The sequence below is a fragment of the Arachis hypogaea genome, chromosome 16 (assembly GCF_003086295.3).
Source record: "Arachis hypogaea cultivar Tifrunner chromosome 16, arahy.Tifrunner.gnm2.J5K5, whole genome shotgun sequence".
Taxonomy (NCBI): Eukaryota; Viridiplantae; Streptophyta; class Magnoliopsida; order Fabales; family Fabaceae; genus Arachis; species Arachis hypogaea.
The window spans coordinates 26,476,975-26,497,702 of NC_092051.1; the positions used below are offsets into that span (position 1 = coordinate 26,476,975).

General features: G+C 37.3%; 2 protein-coding genes across 2 annotated transcripts; one reads left to right on the forward strand and one right to left on the reverse strand.

Moving 5' to 3' along the window:
- Positions 1-2,361: 2,361 nt before the first annotated feature.
- LOC112758680 (uncharacterized) lies at positions 2,362-3,330 on the reverse strand. Its single transcript, XM_025807402.3, has 2 exons — positions 3,018-3,330; positions 2,362-2,946 (listed from the first exon to the last, which is right to left on the reverse strand). Exons 1-2 carry the CDS (start codon positions 3,140-3,142, stop codon positions 2,622-2,624), a joined length of 450 nt encoding a protein of 149 aa, XP_025663187.1. The 5' UTR covers positions 3,143-3,330; the 3' UTR covers positions 2,362-2,621.
- Positions 3,331-15,428: 12,098 nt separating this feature from the next.
- Positions 15,429-18,607, forward strand: LOC112758682 (11S globulin). The gene is made up of 4 exons (XM_025807403.2): positions 15,429-16,264; positions 16,396-16,637; positions 16,726-17,133; positions 17,955-18,607. The coding sequence occupies exons 1-4, from the start codon at positions 15,937-15,939 to the stop codon at positions 18,354-18,356; spliced, it is 1,380 nt and encodes a 459-aa protein (XP_025663188.1). The 5' UTR covers positions 15,429-15,936; the 3' UTR covers positions 18,357-18,607.
- The last annotated feature ends 2,121 nt before the right edge of the window (positions 18,608-20,728 follow it).

Here is a 20,728-nt window from a genome sequence, read left to right on the forward strand (position 1 = left end):
AACCGGGTGAAAACCGGGTGAAAACCGGGCCGTTAACATTACATTACGTTGATACCTTCTTGTAAGCTAGCATGTAAAAATATCCAAATTTTCAAGACTCCAACCATTATTTAACATGGTAAAATTCACTTAGAAAAATATAACAAGAACCAACCATTCTTCAAAATTAAAGCATAACCACAATCAATACTAAAGTATAACCACAATCAATACTAATATTGTCTAATAATACCAAATATTTAAATCAATACAAATAACACAATATTATGCATTAGTCTAAAGTCTTATGCATTCTAAACATAAAACATTAACTTATAGTTTTATAATGACTAATAATACAAAATATTAAGATTTACAATACTTAAATTCCACATAAGAATAGTCATGATCCATCACTAATAACACAAAATATTAATTGTGTATGATGACCGGGTCACCGGGCCGACTTCGGGTGACCCGAGCTATGGCCCGGACCCGACCCGAAATAATGACCGGGTCTATCTTTGAGACCCTTACCCGGCCCTAAACCCGATGAAATCACACCAAATTAGCCCCAAAAGTGTTCGGGACCGGGTCGGGCCTTTGGGCCGGGCCGGGTCTGTGCACCCCTACTTCTAACAATTCCGATTCTTAGTATATAAAAAAATTTATAAAATATATAAAAGAACATCTATTTAGTATGAAAAAGAAATATTCTGATACTTAGTAGAAGAAACATCCTAATACCTAGCATCAACACAATTTTAAATACATTTGGCTGGTTTTTGACTGGTACCCTCTTGATCCCTAGCATTATTGTTAAGAAAATAACACACTTTACAGATTTGCTTTCGTAGCAGATAAATTTGTTATCTATAAAATGAGAAAATAAATTAGGAATTTATGAAAATAAGAAAATAAGTTATCTATAAATTTGTTAGAGCAATGTTTATGAGCAACCTATCTAGTACCTTTGCTAAATGAAATTAGGAGTTAGAACAAAGCCAATGGACAAAAAGTTTGATGCTAAACAGTTTGTAAGAGCATATAAAACCAATCATTTCTCATCGAAGCCACTTTCAAGAACATCCGTTCAATCTCATACGATTTGGTTACGGTATCGAAATCTTTTCGACATGATGATCAATTAGTGCTATGGCAATGGCGGGCTACGAGAACATCCCAATCGTTGTGACACAGACAGGGTGGCCAAGTAGCAGCACCACCACGAACTAGGTGGAGGCGAATCTAGAGTTAAGGGTATATGTGGTTAGAGAAATTATAAATAATTTTTAGAAATTTTAAATTTGAAATATCATATTTTTATATTTGGTTCAAAGTTTGAAATTTAATTCCAAAAAATTAAAATATTATCATTTTAATTTTCAACTTCCTTTGAGTATATTTAATTTTCATGAGAATGGAATCTAAATAATAAAAAGAAAAGTTTAGGGAGCCAGCACTTTTTTAACAATCTGGCTAGTACTTATCCATCAAAAAAAAAGTAAGTAATCTCTCACAGTTGGATATAATCTCACACCACTAAAAATATTATTGATGGCCAATTGATGATTACAAAACATAAAACTTACTAATTCCCTAATACTACTCATAATAAAATAATACTTAAACTACACACACCCTAAAAAGTTTAGTGAAGCATTTGAAATTGGAAATTGGGACGCCATTGTTGAAGGATGGTGTGAAGGAAGTTTATGTCTACAAGATATTTGATAAAAAGGAGGAACCACTGACCACCACAACTTCTTCACGTTCTTGGGGTGTTCACTGTCAATTAAACGTGCCATAGCTCTCAGGCAATGAAAATTGAGAAAAGGACCAACTAGAGTCATGCCTTCAAATTTCAAGATACAATTTAGATTATTTAAAAATTAAAAGGCTAAGGGTCTGTTTAGAAATTTTAAAAGTAATTTTTTTAAATTTTTTATTTATAAAAAGTAGTAGTATTAATGTTTGCTGTAATTTTTAAAATTAAATTGCAACTTTCTAAGAAACTATTTAAAAGTTTATAGAAAAGTTAAAAAAAATGACTTTTCTCGTAATATTACTATTTTTTATCACATTTCTATAAAATAAGCACTTTTAAAACTAAAAACTCAAACACAAAATAACTTATTTATAAGCTACTTTTAATATAGTCATTTATTGTTTAAGTTATTTTTTTAGAAGTAGCTTAATTAAACTATTTTCCCAAACTTGACCTAAATTAAATTAAATTGGAGATCCAATTTCAGTGTATTAACTCTTGACTCTAATTTGTAATTTTGTATGGTAGGCAAGCAAAAATGGTCTACTTAATGCGTTGCAAGCCAATTACTATTGAGCAAAATAAAGGAAGCCACATTCAAATTCAAATAAAGATCAGTCCAAGAGTGCAGTAAATATAATACAATCAGCACTAAGTGCAGTCACATATATAGCATATCAATATCAATTAGATACATGTGTTCCCCCATTTTATCTTCCAAAATCACACGAAGACAGAAGTGATTTCAGGTCAATTAACGGAATCCAAGCAAAACGAGTAAGGTAAATTGGTAGTGTAATAATCAGGCATTACCTAATATAAAGTCCTAACAAGTCAAATTAATAAGGCTATGTATAGAATATAGATTAATTAATTAGGAGCAAGCGTGGTTAGCGAGGGAGAATTGGTTGGCTTGGGAAGAAGCAGCGGCTTGAGATACCAAAGCTTGAATGAGAAGAGTCTTGACCTGCCAAGGACGGTAAGGAAAACCTTCCCTGGCGTAAGAGTTCAAAAGTGCCGCAGTACCTTCCTTCAATAACCCTCCGAAGGGGTTATCCTCCTCGTCATTCCTCATCGTCGCTTCCACCAGCGTCAGATCCGATCTGTACCGTTCGTACACCCTCGACCCGAACACCTTTCTCACCGTTGATGTCTCCGGGACCATCCTAGGCCACGCCTCTCTCTTCCCACTCCAATACCTACAACACGCGGTACAAAAACATCTAACTATTCATACAACTCATTCAAGTCCAATTGTTAATTATCTTACCGTGGAGTGCATCTTCCGGTGGTGCGGGTGTACACAAAGCCAGGGACGCGGGAAGAAGAAGTAGGCAATGAAAGGAGACAAATGAGAAGAGGGATTGTGAGGAAGGCCATTATTCTTGTCTTCATCTTCGTTGCAAGTGCTGATTTTGAGTGCAGAGTTGAGTGCTAGAGATTTCTTGTTGATTTGGCTTTGTACTGGTTTGAACTTTGAACGTTGCTCCTGCACTGCACTCTTCTGTTGTCTCTTGTCTGTCTCTTCTTTATGTGGGACTCACGTGATTTTATTTTATTTTTCTTTCATTTTTGGACTAATAATTGTAGAATCTTTGGACCAAGGCCCAATCTTGTGTAACTCATGATCCAAAGAAGTAGCCCAATTTAGGGGTTTTGGACTTCTATTCGATTAGATCTGTGTTTCTTTTGTGAATAGTCAACTTGTCTGTGAAATATTGGTTAATTGTCATTTTTGTTCCAGAATAATTTTTTAATCAAACTAATCCATAAAAAATTTAAAAATTAAAATCAATTGCATTTGTCTTTCTGCCTCTAGGCTGCATTTGTTTTTAAGAACATGACAAAATACTGAAAACAGGACAGGACAAGACACTGATGGACAGAAATATAAAATTTTGTATTCTTATATTCTGTTTAGTGATAAACTAGAATAAATTATGAAAATTTAATTTATTCTCATTTTTTTTCATTCAAAAATTTTGAGATGAAAAATATAACAAAAAAATATAATTATAAAAAATTAACGAGAATAATGAAAAAAAAATAAAAAATAAGTTGTGTCCGTTGTTAGTGTCTCCGTGTCCTTCCTATTAGGATGGACACAAAATACACTAATTCAGTATCTCTGGACACATTGTCTCTGTCCACGTCTCCTCTGCCAAACACAATTTTGTGTCTCAGTGTCTTTGTCTCAATGTCCTGTCTCTCTATAAATAAACGCAGCCTAAATTAACAATTTCTATTAATGATTATCTATATGGAACATCAACTGACACATTAATTGACAGCTATATGTCCAAATGAAAATTAATAAGATGTGTTTATTATCTAAGGTTAAAATAGTTTCTCTCTCATTTGTATAAATCCTAGCTCCAAAAATACACATAGATATTTATCCATCTTGTTGAGTGTTGTTGTAGTGAGGCACTGCCATTACCGGGTTTAGGGGCCATGATGCAGAGCCTAGTGAAGGTTTTAGTGGTGGGTTATCGTTGTAATCACTGGGTAGCTTTGGATCAAGCTCCTCCAAGCGAGGAAGGAAGATGAGCATAGATAGATCTATTTTGTTGGCTGAAACCTATGATTAAAAAATTCGAGAACCCAAAAATTTAAACAGGTTGTTTCATATTTGTCAAAGATACCGAGTGAGTTTAAATTGATATGAACAATTATTTCTTTTAACTCCGTCACCATTCATATGGAATTCACTTTTGTTGTTTAACATATGTAGAAAAGTAGCCATTACAACTATTTTAAGTGGATTGATAATGAATATGAAGTAGTTGAAGTTATAAATAATGGGACATTGAGAGTAACTATGAAAATTGGAAAGTGAACTTAAGATGGAGAATAGGTAATTTGGATGCTAAAGTCAGAATACTTAAAATGTTGATTATTTTTATATTTGCTGGAGTAATAGTGGTTATTTTAGTAGTTGAAATACTTTGTATGTCATGTTTGGTATAGTAGGAAATTTACATTTGCGTTGATGGTGTGATTGGTATATGGTTTAAAATTGTGAGGTTATTATTTTGAGTGATCCAGCTTAAAGTATTATTAACATTTAATAAATGTGTTTAAAAATTTTTTCTTGTTCATTATCTGACTAATTTATCAATCATGACAACCTAGTTTTTGACCCTTTAAGCAAATGTTGCACAACCTGTAGCTATTGACATGATAAATAAATGTAGACAAGTAAATAAAATTGTACACTTAAATATTTTAAGAATAAATTTAATTAAAATATTATTTGAAAATAAAAATGACAATTGACTAATTTTTTAGAAATTAATTTGACCATTAATTTATATATTTTTTTAATATATTGTCAAAAACTGAAATTGATGGAAACAAATTATAAATTTCTTTAACAAGCACAATTGTTAGGTAGATTAGGTGATCAGCATTTTTTTTATATTTATCTTGAAATGGAGTTGTTCATACCCTGATCCAACACTAAGGTCCAGATAAACCAAAAAGGCCCAATCTAATGATTGGCCTTCGCGACCAACCGACCTCCTTATAAGAGGTCAGATTGAATACAGACTCCATTCCAAAGAAGTCGGGGTCAAAGGATAGCTAGTAGATAATACTTATTCAAATAAGTAATTGCTTTTAAAATCTCTCAACCCACTTCCAGGAGCTATATCTTAACTTTCCTAAGATAAAAGGACAGTTACCCACCTCAAAAGGTGGAACTATTCCAACAGTGGTTATTGGTTCACCACTATAAATATACTGACACCCCTCAGATATTTCTAAGTTCTAATACTCTCTAAACCTGCTTACCTCTTTGCTAACTTAGGCATCGGAGTGTCTTTGCAGGTACCACACCCCATTCCTTCATACACACAAGTCGGACGGCAGCTCCCAGGCGCAAAACCAAGTCGGAGACCACCTCCTTTTGACGTTTGGGTTAATCTTGCAAGTTCAGCCCATTAATCTCCAGTTACCCATCGTAACATTGGCACCGTTGCCGGGGACCGAAGAGATCAACCAATAATGGCGGACGATTTCAACAAAGATGAAAACACAGCGTCTGATTCTAAGCAAGAGAATCAGGACGCTGGTAATAACAACAAGGCACTTCAGGAGTAAAAGACCCAAAGGGAAACTCCTCTGAGAGGCGCGAACCAGAAAACGAAGGACAGCCCCATGCGACCGACTTCATGGGATTGTTCCATGGCCATTAGGGACACCTGGAGCAGCTGGAGCAATAGTTGGGACGACAGCGAGAGGCAGAGAGGAATTTGAGAAGCGAGATCGAGCGACGAAAGGAGCTTGAAGAAAAGCTCCTAAGACTAAAGTCCGCTCTCCGAGGTCGAAACTCTCGCAGTGACCGAGAATACTCTCCCTTGGGAGGAGAAGACCCGTTCATTGAGGACATAATGAGGGCAAAAGTTTCAAGAAATTTCAAAAGCCCTAATATGGACCTCTACGATGGAACTACTGACCCAAAGCATCACTTAAGCAATTTTAAAAGTTGGATGTATTTGGCCGACGCTTCTGATGCTACTAGATGCAAGGCTTTTCCGACGACCTTGACGAAAGTAGCGATGAAGTGGTTCGATAGCCTCCCCCCAAGGTCGGTCACCAGCTTCGACGACCTCTCGCGGAAGTTTCTGATGCGATTCTCTATCTAAAAGGACAAAGTAAAGCACGCACCGAACCTCCTGGGAGTAAAACAGGAGGTCGGAGAACCTCTGAGGGACTACATGGAGAGGTTCAACAAAGCATGTTTGGAAATTCAAGACCTGCCCACGGAGGCAGTGATTATGGGCCTAGTAAATGGACTTCGAGAAAGTCCCTTCTCCCAGTCCATCTCGAAAAGGCACCCGACTTTATTAAGTGATGTACAGGAAAGAGTCGAGAAGTACATCAACATGGAAGAAAATGCTAGGCTGAGAGAACCAAGCTGGTGACCTGGGCACTTTCACTCCTCAAAAGAGAAAGAGAGAGAACCCAAGAAAAAGGAGGAAGTCGGCCCTGAAAGGCCCAGGAGTTATACCTCCTATACTCCTCTACGAGTTTCCCTAGTTGATGTCTACAGAAAAATTTGTCATACTAAAAGACTACCTCCCCCTAGGCCCATCAAAAACAAAAAAGGGGGAAGTCGTATCGACTACTGTGAGCACCATAAATTATATGGTCACTCAAAAAATGATTGTTACGACCTAAAGAATGTGATAGAAAAGCTGGCCAGAGAAGGTCGGCTTAACAGATATCTCATGGAAAGGTCGGACCATCATGGCAAGAGAAAGGGAGATGACGAGGACCGAAGAGACCCACCACCACAGACCCCAGAAAGACATATACACATTATCTCAGGAGGGTTTGTTAGAGGTGGTCTCACCAAGTCATCTCGCAAAAGGCACCTGAAGGAAGTCTACCAGGTCGGGGGTGAAGCTCCCGACCTCCCAACTATCTCTTTCACTAAAGAAGATGGGCAAGGCATCATTCCTGGACATGACGATCCAGTTGTGATAACCATGATCCTTGCTAATGCCCATCTACATAGAACTCTGGTGGATCAGGGAAGCTCGGCCAATATCCTATTCAAGCCAGCGTTTGATAAGTTGGGACTGGATGAAACATAGTTAAGAGCTTACCCCGATACCTTATATGAACTGGGGGATGCACCAATAAAACCACTAGGGTTCATACCCCTATCCAAAACTCTGAGCATCGACTTCATAATCGTCGATGTGGGTTCAGCCTACAATGTTTTAATAGGCAGAACGACCCTAAATCGGCTCGAAGCAGTGGTGTCCACCCCCCCATCTTTGCATGAAATTCCCAACACGAGAGGGAATTGCAACCATTAGGAGAGACCAGAAGTTGGCAAGAAAGTGTTACAATGAAAGCCTAAACCTGAGAGGAAAGGGCAAGGAGGTGCACACAATTGAGCTCGGAGGAGCTAGAGCTAAAGAAGAGTTGTGATCACAATACGGGGGGAAGACTGAGGAGGTACAGGTCAGAAAGGAGGAAAGAAAAAATACCAACATAGGAGCCAACCTGAAAGAATATTTGAAACAGAAGCTTATAAGTCTCCTACAAGAGAATTCTGACCTCTTTGCCTGGAAAGCCTCCGACATGCTAGGGATAAATCCCAAACTTATGTAGCACAAACTATCAGTGTACCCCGGATTGCTACCTGTTCAGCAAAGAAGACAGAAGCTTGAACCTGAACGGGCCCATGTGGTGGAAGAGCAAGTGCAAGCCCTCCTAGAAGCCGGCTTCGTCAAAGAGGTTAAATATCCAGCGTGGCTGGCAAATGTGGTGCTGGTCAAAAAGCAAAACGGCAAGTGGAGGATGTGCGTTAATTACATCGACCTGAACAAGGCGTGTCCCAAAGACCCATATCCACTTCCAAACATTGATACCTTAGTAGACTCCAGCTCGGGGTATCAATACTTGTTGTTCATGGACGCATACTCGGGATATAATCAAATTCTAATGTATAAGCCGGATCAAGAAAAGACATCTTTCATCACACCAAGAGCAAATTATTGCTATGTGGTCATGCCTTTTGGGTTAAAAAATGCAGGAGCCACATATCAAAGGCTGATGAACAAGGTGTTTGCACCTCACCTTGGGAATCTAATGGAAGTCTATGTAGACGATATGCTAGTAAAAACCAAGGATGAGGCCGACCTTTTGACTAACCTTTCGCAAGTCTTCAACACCATTAGGATGCATGGGATGAGGTTGAATCCCGCAAAATGCACCTTCGCGGTGGAGGCAAGAAAATTTTTGGGATTTATGCTTACACAAAAGGGGATTGAAGCCAACCCCGACAAGTACAAAGCAGTCCTAGAAATGAGAAGCCCAACTTGCTTAAGGGAGGTCCAGCAACTAAATGGCTGACTTGCAGCTCTCTCTAGGTTCTTGGCAGGATCAGCATTAAGATCTCTACCACTTATCTTCCTACTTAGAAAAGGATGCCAGTTCGAATGGACTCCTGAGTGCGAAGAAGCATTTCAAGATTCAAAAGGTTTCTAAGCCAACCTCCGATTTTTACCCGACCTCAAGTTGGGGAGGAACTCGTCCTGTACTTGTCGGTAGCCGACAAAGCTGTAGCATCAGCTTTAATACGGGAAGATGAGGTCGGGCAGCATCCTCTGTACTTCACCAGGAAAGCCTTATAAGGCCCCGAGTTAAGGTATCAAAAACTAGAGAAGTTTTCATATGCCTTAATAGTAGCCTCTCGAAGGCTACGACCTTATTTTCAAGCTCACACAATAAGAGTTCAAACGAACCAGCCCATGAAGCAAATCCTTCAGAAAATGGATATTGCAGGTAGAATGATTCAATGGGCCATAGAGCTATCCGAGTTCAACCTTAAGTACGAAACTCGGACAGTAATTGAAGCCCAATGCCTCACCGACTTCATGGCAGAATATGCAGGAGATCAAGGGGAAACCTCCACTACATGGGAGCTATATGTGGATGGATCCTCCAACAAAGTCAGAAGCGGTGCAGGCATAATATTAGTCAATCAAAAGGGAACCCAAGTAGAAGTCTCCCTCAAATTTGAATTTCTAACTTCTAACAATCAGGCAGAATATGAAGCCTTGATTGCAGGGTTAAAACTGACCGAGGAAGTCGGAGCGACCAAAGTAGTTGTGTTCAGCGACTCTCAGGTAGTGACCTCTCAAATAAATGGAGAGTATCAGGCTAAAGACCCCAATATGAAGAGGTACTTAGAAAAAACATTGGAGCGTCTTAGGCATTTTACAGAGACCGAGGTCAAACACATAACTCGGAATCTCAACAGAAGAGCAGACCCTCTCCAAACTAGCGAGTACCAAGCCAGGAGGAAATAATAGAAGCCTGATCCAAGAAACTCTCCAAGAACTCTCAGTTACAAAAACAGAGGGCAGACAAGACGTCTTTGAAGTATCCGGATTGGACCTCGGATGGATGAACCCGTTAATCGAATACATAAATTCAACATCCTACCCAAAGAGGAAAAAGAGGCCAAGAAAATCCGAAGGGAAGCATAAAACTACACTTTGGTAAAAAATATCCTCTACAAAAGAGGGATATCTACACCATTGTTAAAATGTGTCCCGACCTCAAGGACAACCGAAGTCTTAGAAGAGGTACATAATGGTATATGTGGGAACCATCTCGGGGCAAGGTCGTTGGCTAGAAAAGTCATCCAAGCCGGATTCTACTGGCAGACCTTGCTGAAAGATGCCACCAAGTTTGTGAAGAAATGTCAGCCATGCCAAATGCATGCAAACTTCCACGTCGCTCCCCCCCCCCCGAGGAGCTCATCAGCATAACTTCTCCATGGCCTTTTGCAAAGTGGGGATTGGACCTATTGGGACCCTTTCCCCAAGAACCTGGACAAGTAAAGTACTTAATAGTGGGAGTAGACTACTTCACAAAGTGGATCGAAGCAGAACCATTGGCCACCATCACCGCCCAGAGAAGTTGAAAATTCCTCTACAAGAACATTATCACAAGGTATGGAGTCCCCCACTCCATCACCACTGATAATGGAACTCAGTTCACAGACTCCACCTTCAGAAACCTGGTAGCCAGTATGAAGATCAAGCATCAGTTCATCTCGATAGAGCACCCACAAGTAAATGGGCAAGTAGAGGCAGCTAACAAAATTATACTGGCTGGGTTGAAGAAAATGTTGCAAGATGCAAAAGGAGCCTGGGTTGAGGAACTCCCTCAAGTACTATGGGCATATCGGACTACACCTCAGTCTGCCACAGGAGAAACACCCTTCCGACTTACTTATGGCATATAATCCATGATACTAGTCGAAATCAACGAGCAAATTCCAAGGGTGAGCTTCTACGACGAGGTTGGCAACATACATGGGCACAAAGAAGAACTCGAGCTACTTCCTGAAGTTCGAGAACGAGCCCAGATAAGGGAAGCATCATTGAAACAAAGGATGACAAATAGATATAATAAGAAATTCATCCGAAGAAGCTTCATCCCAGAAGACTTGGTCTTGATCAGAAATGACATTGGAGTCAACAAGTCGAGAGACGAAAAACTTGCTGCTAATTGGAAAGGGCCATATAAGATAAGCGAAGTTTTAGGAAAGGGATACTACAAGGTAACCGACTTGAGCGGTACCGAGCTACCTAGGTCGTGGCATGCTTGTAATATGAAAAGGTACTATAGTTAAAAGTGAACTCCACTCCCTGGTGTACTCTTTTTTCTGACTTCATGGTTTTTTTCCAAAAAGAAGGGTTTTACTGAAGGGAGTTTTAACGAGGCATCAAAGTGGGGACTAAGGGGCAATAATTTTTAATCCCTTAGTTGCAAAAGAGTACCTTCATCAATAAATAAAGATCTTTTTATTACATCTCTTTATAAATTCCTATATTGCAATTATTCTACGAAACGCACCGACTTAAGCTCGAGAAAGCGTGAAAATTCCATGCCCGACCTACGTGGTCGGCAGGATAAAACGACGAGGTACAAGTCGGTGTAAAGAGGTTACATGGTCGATGGTAGTAACTCGGAATCCCAAAACTTAAAACGACTACCTAGTCGGAGGAACCGAAAAAATAGAAATGCATCGCAAAAATAACCTAAGTTACAGAAACTCAATAAGCGAAAATTGAGTACAAGGAATACAAAAAAGAGACAAGAAAAACCATCAAAAACTAAAGGCAGAAGATGTCTCAAGTCTTTGAAAAATTACAAGTAACTTAGACAAAAAAACAGCCTACCTAATAAAAGGTTTTTTTTCTGAAAAAAGATCGAAAGGTTTTTTATGGGAAAACCCTATAAACAACACAGCAAAAAGCATGCACACGCAAGATATTTCTAATAAGCCCTTGTCCAAAAAGGGTCAAATTAACGAAATAACCTTTTTGTTAATGGCCAAAAGGCCAAAGAGTCAAGAGCAGCCACCACAGACATATAAAAACTAAAAATTGTTCAAAGAGAGGCCCACAAACCGGTCTCCCAAATAGCTCAAATCAATTAGAGGAAGGATTGGAATCACCAGTAGGAAGAAAGATCGGATCAACGGTAGGGGAGGATGGAGCAGTCTCTTCGGAAGCAAGGGTCGGAGCATCTGAAGACGTCGACTGAGATCCCTCCTGTTGATCCTCACGAGGAGGAGATTCTACAAGTCTTTGCCCATGGGTCTTCAACTCAAAATCCGTCTCAGGTCGGGGAGGAGAAACAATAGCCTCATTCACAACAATCTTATCAGGATCAAGAGGGGAAAGATCCAAGTCAGGAGCAATAACTCCGACCTGCTCTTTGAAAATCCTCCAGGCTTCCTCCGAACTCTCTGCCACGGAGTCCTCCAAATCCTAATAAGCCTCCCAACCTTTTTCCATCTCCCGTTGGAGATCAATGTTTTTGGAGAAGACCCTGACATGATTCTGATCCGCCTTCTCCTTCAGGCCCTCTGCCATAGCACACTGGGCCATTAACTTCTTCTTCCTCTCCTGAAGTCGGGACCTCTCCTCCTTCAACCCGACAACTTCCTCTTGGAGCCTCTTCTCTTCCTCTTGATAAAGAAAAATCCTCCTCTCCAACTCTTCAACCTTTTGGGTGGAACCCATAGAGCTAAGGGGAGTCTTCTCCAAAATATCAAGAAGTTTTGTGCATACCTTAGCGGCCCGAACACTCCCCCGAACCAAAATTTGAAGATGGTTTCGGACGGAAGCATCATCCATACTAATGTGAGTATAGGAGTAGATGTGATTCTGAACGAATCTGGGACCATCAAAATCAGATTCTCCAGAAGAAGAAGAGCCAGACGCCAGAGGAGAAGAAGAGGAGGTTACCAAGATCGGACGAGAAGAGGTCCCAGAATCATGAGGGGGAGGAGGAGCACCAGCAGCCCTTGCAGCATTAGCTCGGCCACATGCCTTTTTCTTAGCCTCCTGGACCTTCTGGTAGGTGGCACTAGAACCTTTTTTCACCATTTCTGAAAAAGGAAAAAACAAGTAATTAGTCTACAAAATCGAAAAACGACCACAAGTCGGCAACCACAGAATACGACAAAAGCTACCTAATTGGGTCCGCACAAAACTCGGAGATTCCAAAATAAATTTCTTAGTATCTAAGTTGGGGGCCCTTCCCCAGGCTTCTCGGAAAAACTCCACGACAGCTTCCTCTACCTCGTACAAATCTTCCAGGCCATATTTCTCCACAGGAGAGGCCTCTACCCAATAGAGGGGAAATCGGGGGTTAGAGCTCTCATCAAGAAAAAAAGGGATGGTAACCCTCTACAGCTTGGACTTTGAAAAAGAAATTCTTGAAATCATGGAAAGAATCGTCAAAGATAGAAAAAACTTTCTGACCTTGAATGGCTTGGAAGGAAATCCACTGTTGCTTGTTATTTTGCCCACTAAAAGGGTTTGGTCATATGAAAAAGATAGAAAAAGATCTTTAAAGAGGTCGGGAAATCTAGCCCTCGACTAACAAGTTGATAAATTTTCATGAAACCCCAAGAGTTGGGGTGAAGTTGGGTGGGAGCGACTTGGCAATGATGCAACACACTTATTTCAAAGTCGGAGAAAGGCAGAAGAATCCCTAGGCGGGTAAAAAGATAGTCATACATAAAGAAAAAATGGGAATCTGAATCGGAGATTCTCCCAAAACAAATCCGGTCTTCAGGACCCAGGGCCACTAATTCATATTTTGACTCGTCAGCCTCATCACTGCAAATTCTATGGTGGATACGAAGAACGGTGAGGTAGTCAACGTCTACTAAGGGAGTTTCCTCCAAAATAGTGTCATCTACCCATTGTGAGAGGGACTCGAGGGAAGACATCTTTTCAATAAAAAGGAATGAGTGAAAAAGCAGCAAAAGACCTACAAAGAAAAAAGGAAAAGGGTCAAACCCAGAGTCTCTAAAAGACAAGACAACCTACTTCAAGAACCAGAAAGCGGAATCACTAGACCAATGCACTCACTAGAGAAACTAATAATCACAAATGGCATGCAAACCTCCTCCAAATACACAGAACAAAACATCGCCATAAGTAAAAGAGAGGAGGAAAAAAGACCAACCTTTGCTGACAAAAACCAAGAAGAGCAGAGGCAACAGCGAACGCAGCACGCCAAGAAGGAAGGCAGAAAGGCTTTCTCTTTGAAAAAGTAAGGATTGTAAGCAAGAAATTTCAGAAAAAGATAGAGAAAAGAGAGGGAAAAGTATTTATAAACACACCACGGGCAAAATGGTAAAATTGACGCAATCATTAAAGAGACACGCCATTATCAATGTAACTGCTCCCACGTGAAAATGCAAAACCCATAACAGACGCGACGTTTGATTAGACGCGACCATTGAGAAATTCGAATCACGTCGGTTTCAAAAATCACGTCGATTCCTATAACACGTCGGTTACAAGCCCGAGTTCAAATACTCGAATCCAACTCCTAAGCGAAGGAGATCGGACTAGAGTAAGGGCACTGTTTATACCTTGGCCTAACACTAGGGCCCAGATAAACCAGAAAGGCCCAATCTAAAGATTGGCCTTTGCTACCAACCGACTTCCTTATAAGAGGTCGGATTGAATATAGACTCCACTCCAAAGAAGTCGGGGTCGAAGGATAGCTGTCAGATAACACTTATTCAAATAAGTAACAGCCCCTAAAATCTCTCAACCCACTTCCAGGAGCCATATCTCAACTTTCCTAAGATAAATGGACGGTTACCCACCTTAAAAGGTGGAACTACTCCAACGGTAGTTATTGGTTCACCACTATAAATACACTGACACCCCTCAAGTATCTCTAAGTTCCAATACTCTCTAAATCTGCTTATCCATTTGCTGACTTAGGCATTGGAGTGTCTTTGCAGATACCACCCCCCATTCCTTCATACACACAAGTCGGACGGCGGCTCCCAAGCACAAAACCAAGTCGGAGACCACCTCCTTCTGATGTTTGGGCTAATCTTACAAGTCCAGCCCATTAATCTCTGGTTACCCATCGTTACGGGAGTTATTATAATTAATTTTTTTTATTTGTTTTTTACTATATTATTGATTTCTTTACATTTTCTATGAGTTAGTATAAATTACTATACTTAATTTTAGATAAGAAAATGTCGTGTGATCTAGTGTTGCTGCTGGGCGGTGGCATCTGCCACAAATAATGGACTGCATTTTAAATTAAGATGCCGATCAATTTTTTTTTTAAATGTTAAAACGTTATTAAAATTTATTATTTATTATTATTATTTTTAATTATTATTAACTCAATTATTTTAGTTTAATAATTTAATAATATATTTTTAGTTTATATTTTTAAATATTAATAATTAATTAATAATAATAGATAATAAATTTTAATGATCATTTAATTTTTTTTCAGAAAGAAGGATTTTACTAATTAAAATTTTCTAAAGTAAAAGAATTAATAAAATGATAAACTAAAAAATTAATTATTTTTAAATTAAAATAATAAAACTTAAATATAATAAAAATTATAAAATAAATAATGATTAATATATTATTTAATTTTATTATTTTATTAATTTTCTTATTTTAAAAGAACTAAGTTCGAATACTCTTTACTGTGAAAAAAAAAATTCTACATACCAATATATGTGCAATTCAACAATTGCATTATTACTGTTCTTTCGTCTTCAAGTGCTGCGTTTGATTCCCAGGATGGAATAATCTTTTCACGCTTTCTTATACCACTTTCACTCATACTGGACACTACTTTACCTAATTCAATATCACATTATTCCACCAATTCATATGCTTATTATTATTATTATTATTATTATTCATCATTTTAATAGAGTCTAAGCTATAAATTAATTAGATTCATTTACTATATATCTAACAAACTAATTAATGTATGCATAAGGACTAAGGAGCTAAGCGAGCTACTTACTCATTAATTATTTATTCCTTACAGTGTGATAACAAACACAAAGGTGTGGTGTATGGAGTTAATGGTCTCAGAGATCACACAGGAATCTGAAACAATTATTACTGATCCCTTCCTTCATCATATCATTCTCTCAAACCATCTTAAATCACAATATGAGGTGTTGTTCTTCCGCCATGCAATTCCTGCACATGTCTTCCAATTCCTCACCCAGAATTTCTACGTGTCTCATTCCCAAATCTCTATAAATTAAACCCCTTCTTAATGCGAATTCTCTACAACTACACATCACCTACACCAACTAGCTAGAACAATTAACCAAGAACTTCAAAATGGGCAAGCCAGTTATTAAGCCTTTGGTGGTGCTCTTACTTTCACTTATCTTGGTGAGCGAGTGCGCGGCGATTCATAGTCAGAAAAGGCGAATGGGGCAGCGAGTGAAGTTAAGTTTGGAAGAATGTGGTGAGCTGGAAAAGCTGGAAGCCATTGAACCGGATTATTACCGCATTGAAGCAGAAGGTGGTGTGACAGAGTCGTGGAACCACACCAACAAGATGCTCCGCTGCGCCGGCGTCGCACTCGTTCGCCGTACCGTTAAACCCGGTGGCCTCGTCTTGCCATCCTACACTAATGCTCCACAGCTTATGTACTATGTCCAAGGTAATTAATATTTACTCGGAGGAAAAAGTTTAAGTATGATCATTGTTCTTTGTATATCATGGTTAAAGAAATTATTATATGGAATTGTATGCACAGTTGTTTATATAATGACAAAAAATTGATGCATGAAGGAAGTGGCATTCAGGGGATGACGATATTTCCTTCATGTCCCGAGTCATTTGAAGAACCCGAAGAAGCGGGTCAAGAATACAGAGAGCAGCATCAGAAGGTGCATGAAATCAGAGGAGGCGATATCATAGCCATACCTGCAGGAATAGGTTACTGGTTCTACAACAACGGTGATGTTCCCCTTGTTGTCGTTATCCTCCTTCACACTAATAACGTCGCTAATCAGCTAGGCACACTCCCAAGAGTACAACTCAATTACTATATCATTTTCCCTTTCTGGTAAATTAATTATGATAATACTAATGAAGAATAATGGAATTGGGGTACTGTAGAGATTCTACATTGCTGGGAATACGGAAGATGAACATGGAGAGGGCGGAAGAGAGAAAAGCATTAGCGGAAGGAACGTGTTCAGCGGAATCAGCCTGAATTTGTTGGCCCAGGTGTTTGGTGTGAGGGTAGAGACGGCGAGGAAGATACAAGGCCCTGATGATAAGAGAAAGAACATAGTCATGGTGGAGGGAGGTCTTGATGTTGTTAGGCCCGAGCCAGGCTCACGGGCCAACGCTAACGGCCTTGAGGAGACTATATGTACCCTCAGGGTCCGAGAGGCTGTCGGCAGTGCTGCACGTGCAGATATCTATGTGCCGCATGCCGGTCGTATTGCCACTCTTAACAGCATCAAGCTCCCTATCCTCGCTGATCTCCAACTCAGTGCTGAGAGAGGCGTTCTTTACAAGGTAAGTAATTCAATTCGACGGATGAATTTCATATTGGTTGACAATGGAGGGGTGATCTTTTAAGAAACTATATTATTACCGAGATTATTTTTTTAATTTTGGTGGTAATTAATTATAATAAAAATATATAAAAAATATATAAATAAATTTTTTTAATTTTATGTATTTTTTATGCCTTCTTATTATATTTAACAAAAATATTTGGTAATAAAAAAAATTAACCAAAAATAATCGTAACTTGTTTTATTTAATATTTATTAATTGTCACGACAATTAATAAATGCTAATAAGATAAATTCTGGCAAGTTTTTTTTGTCTTTCTAACATTATCAATTAATTAATTACCATAAATATTAAACTAATAAAAAAAGAGGAGTGCTAGGGGACCAGCAACTTTTGTGTTTTGTAACCATCAATTGGCCATCAAAAGTGTTTTTAATGGTGTGAGATTAAATCCAATAGTGTGGAATCATTCAATTTTCTTTTGATGGTTAAATGCTGGCCAATTTTTTAAAAAGTTGCTGACCCTAGACTTTTCCTAAAAAAAATCTAAATAATATATATTATATTTTGAGTAAGGCTAATAACTAATATTAAAACAATAAATTTCAGTAAATATTATATTAAGTTATCATATAAATTCCGTATAAAATTTACTAAATAAGTTTGAATTTCAAATGTATCTTCTAATTGAATTTTAATTTATTTTGTTTTCAAGAGTTTTGAGATTTTTTTCTTTATATTGAATGTTATCTTCAATATTAGTTATGCATTATTCACTCCAAAACTTTCTCTTATGTTTTGTATATGTATGCATGCAGTATGGTGTTTATGTTCCACATTGGAACCTGAACGCCCATAGCGTAATGTACGTGACGGGAGGGCGTGGTCGAGTTCAGGTGGGGGATAACAAAGGGAAGAATGTTTTCGACAACGTGATGGAAGAGGGTCAAGTTGTAGTCATCCCCCAGAACTTTGTGGCGGTGATGCATGCTGGGGAAGAAGGGTTCGAGTGGATAGCATTCAAAACAGGTGAGAACGCCATGATCAACACCTTGATCGGAGAATCATCGGCCATCAGGGTGCTGCCAGTCGACGTGGTTGCAAACATGTATCAAGTGAGCAGAGAAGACGCTCAGAGGATCAAAGAGGCAAGAGATCAGGCAATCTTGTTTACCTTGCCTCCTCTTGAGGAGGAGACAGATGGAATGGCTAAGGCTTAGTTATCTTTTGAAGGAGAAAAGAATGGTGCTTGCATGGTATGAATTATAATAAAGTAATTTCTCTTTCTCTAATGATGTATCAAGAGGTTTAACATGCCGTAAGTAGTTTTTAGTTTGGTATATGCATGTATGCAGGGAAGAATAAGAAAAGGCCTTATTTATATATATGGCTATATGTTATATATGATGTGATGTGGGCATCATCACTATGTTTACTAATAATAACTTTTTACCTACTGTTTTTTCTTTAACTTAAGTATTTTTATTTTTTTTATACCGATAATAATAAAACATGGATTCTAATATTTATACTAAAATGATTATACATATGTGTTGTTAAAATTAAAGTAATACATTTTTTTTTCACATTTTTCTAATTTTTTTACTATGTTATTTTTTAGATTTAGCAAATTTGTTGACGGATTAATAAATACGCTATCTTCTAGTCGAATTTTTTTAGTCAATAATTAGTCAACAATATTTAAAAATATAAATTAAAAATATATTATTAAATTAAAAAATTAAACTAATGATTAAAAATATTAAATTATTGGCAAAAATAATAATTTTTGCTAACTCTTAAATTTAACAAAAATTACAAAAATGTGATATAAGTATAGTAATAGAGGAATGTTAAGAGCCAGCAATTTTGGTGTTTTGTAATTATTAATTGGCCATTTTTAATGGTGTGAAATTACATAAGAAATCACTCACTTTTATTTTGATGATTAAATACTGGCAAAAAAATACAAAAATTGTTGGTCTTTAAACTTTTCCATAGTGATATTGAGATTGATACTTTAGTCTACCATAATAATTTTACGTTTATCGATATTATACAAATATAGATAAAAAAATACGATATACGAATTATATTATCCAACAAATTATATAATATTATTTATTATACCGAAATGTTTTTATAATTAATTTTAAAAAGATAAAAATATTTATTTATTTTAAAAAATTAAACACCTCTATTTTTATTTTTGACGCACACTGTTCTTTACTTCTTTTAGATTCATCAAATATCAAAATTCAATTATTTTTGGAAAAGTATAGGGTACCAACATATTATCTGCCAACTCTTATTTATAATTGTGTTTCATGGAAGTGTGTTCGTGGATGTGTCTAATAATTAATATATTTTATATACATATATAAAGAGACACATCCAAAAAATATATCTATAAAGACACTTCTATTAAACACAGCTATAAAAAAGACATTTTTATTAGACACATCCATGAACACCCTTTCATAAAACACAATTATAAATAAGAGTTGGCAGATATGCTGTTGGTAACGTAGCGGAACCGATTATTTTTTAGTTTCAAATAATCATATATGAGAAAAAAGAATCTTTTCCTTTCCCACCGGGCACGGGGGGATGCAATGCAACCACGACGGTGTTGACGATGACAAAAGGACAATAGATACAACATTGCTTACCCTAACTCCCACTCGTGCTTCTGCTTGGCCTTTCTTCTTTTTCTTTCCGTCATTTATTAACAAACAAAACCATCTCTCTCCCACTCGTGCTTCTGCTTGGCCTTTCTTCTTTTTCTTTTCATCATTTATTAACAAACAAAACCATGCGGTGACAGAGGCACTCACCTGATGACCGCCCACCTTTAGAAGTTCATGGTTTGGGTTTTCTTTTTTTTTTTTTTCTACTTCCGATCCATATGTGCTCTTATTTTTTTATGAGAAATATTTGGCCAATATTTTTTTTATAGTATTAGAATTTAATATTTAAAATTTTGATTTTATAATTTATTATTTTAAATTTAGAGTATTGATTAACTGCTAACTTAAAAATATAAATTTTATTATTAGTTACATAGTATTTTCTAGAATAATGCTGTGGTAGGTACCTATTACTTAGCTCATCAATTTTAGTCCTAGCTAAGCTAGCTCATCGTCAAGTCTTATCCTTCTCGTAATCATGTGTATCTAGATTCGAAGTTCAATTCGATTGAAAGTTAGGTTGAATATGTTTTAATATATTATAAAATAGTATAAATAGACAATAAAAATATTAAATAATATGAATAATAAATATATTATTTTAAGCGAAATGTTAGGGATAGTAATTTTTGTGATTTGTAACTATTAAATAATTATCAATAATAGTTTTAATAGTGTGATATTGGTGTGAAATTTTATTCAATGACTCACTTTTTTTTATCAGTTATATGCTGGACAGAATTTAACAAAATTATCCTAAATTTTTTCTTATTTTAATATTAAAATTTAAGTGAATAATTTGAGATACAGTGTGTTTTTATTTTATTGGGGTAATTTTAGAGTTAGATTGTTCGTGTTGGGATGGTTCTCAATATTCTTTTCACTTAGTTTAGCAAAGGCCA

Bases quoted from the DNA above. Each gene is read 5' to 3' on its own strand.
- LOC112758680 (XM_025807402.3), bottom strand. From the start codon at position 3,142: ATGAAGACAAGAATAATGGCCTTCCTCACAATCCCTCTTCTCATTTGT. The intron at 2,947-3,017 runs GTAAGATAATTA...CGCGTGTTGTAG, and splicing joins ACCGGAAGATGCACTCCACG to GTATTGGAGTGGGAAGAGAG.
- LOC112758682 (XM_025807403.2), top strand. From the start codon at position 15,937: ATGGGCAAGCCAGTTATTAAGCCTTTGGTGGTGCTCTTACTTTCACTT. The intron at 16,638-16,725 runs GTACAACTCAAT...GGGGTACTGTAG, and splicing joins AGCTAGGCACACTCCCAAGA to AGATTCTACATTGCTGGGAA. The intron at 17,134-17,954 runs GTAAGTAATTCA...GTATGCATGCAG, and splicing joins AGAGAGGCGTTCTTTACAAG to TATGGTGTTTATGTTCCACA.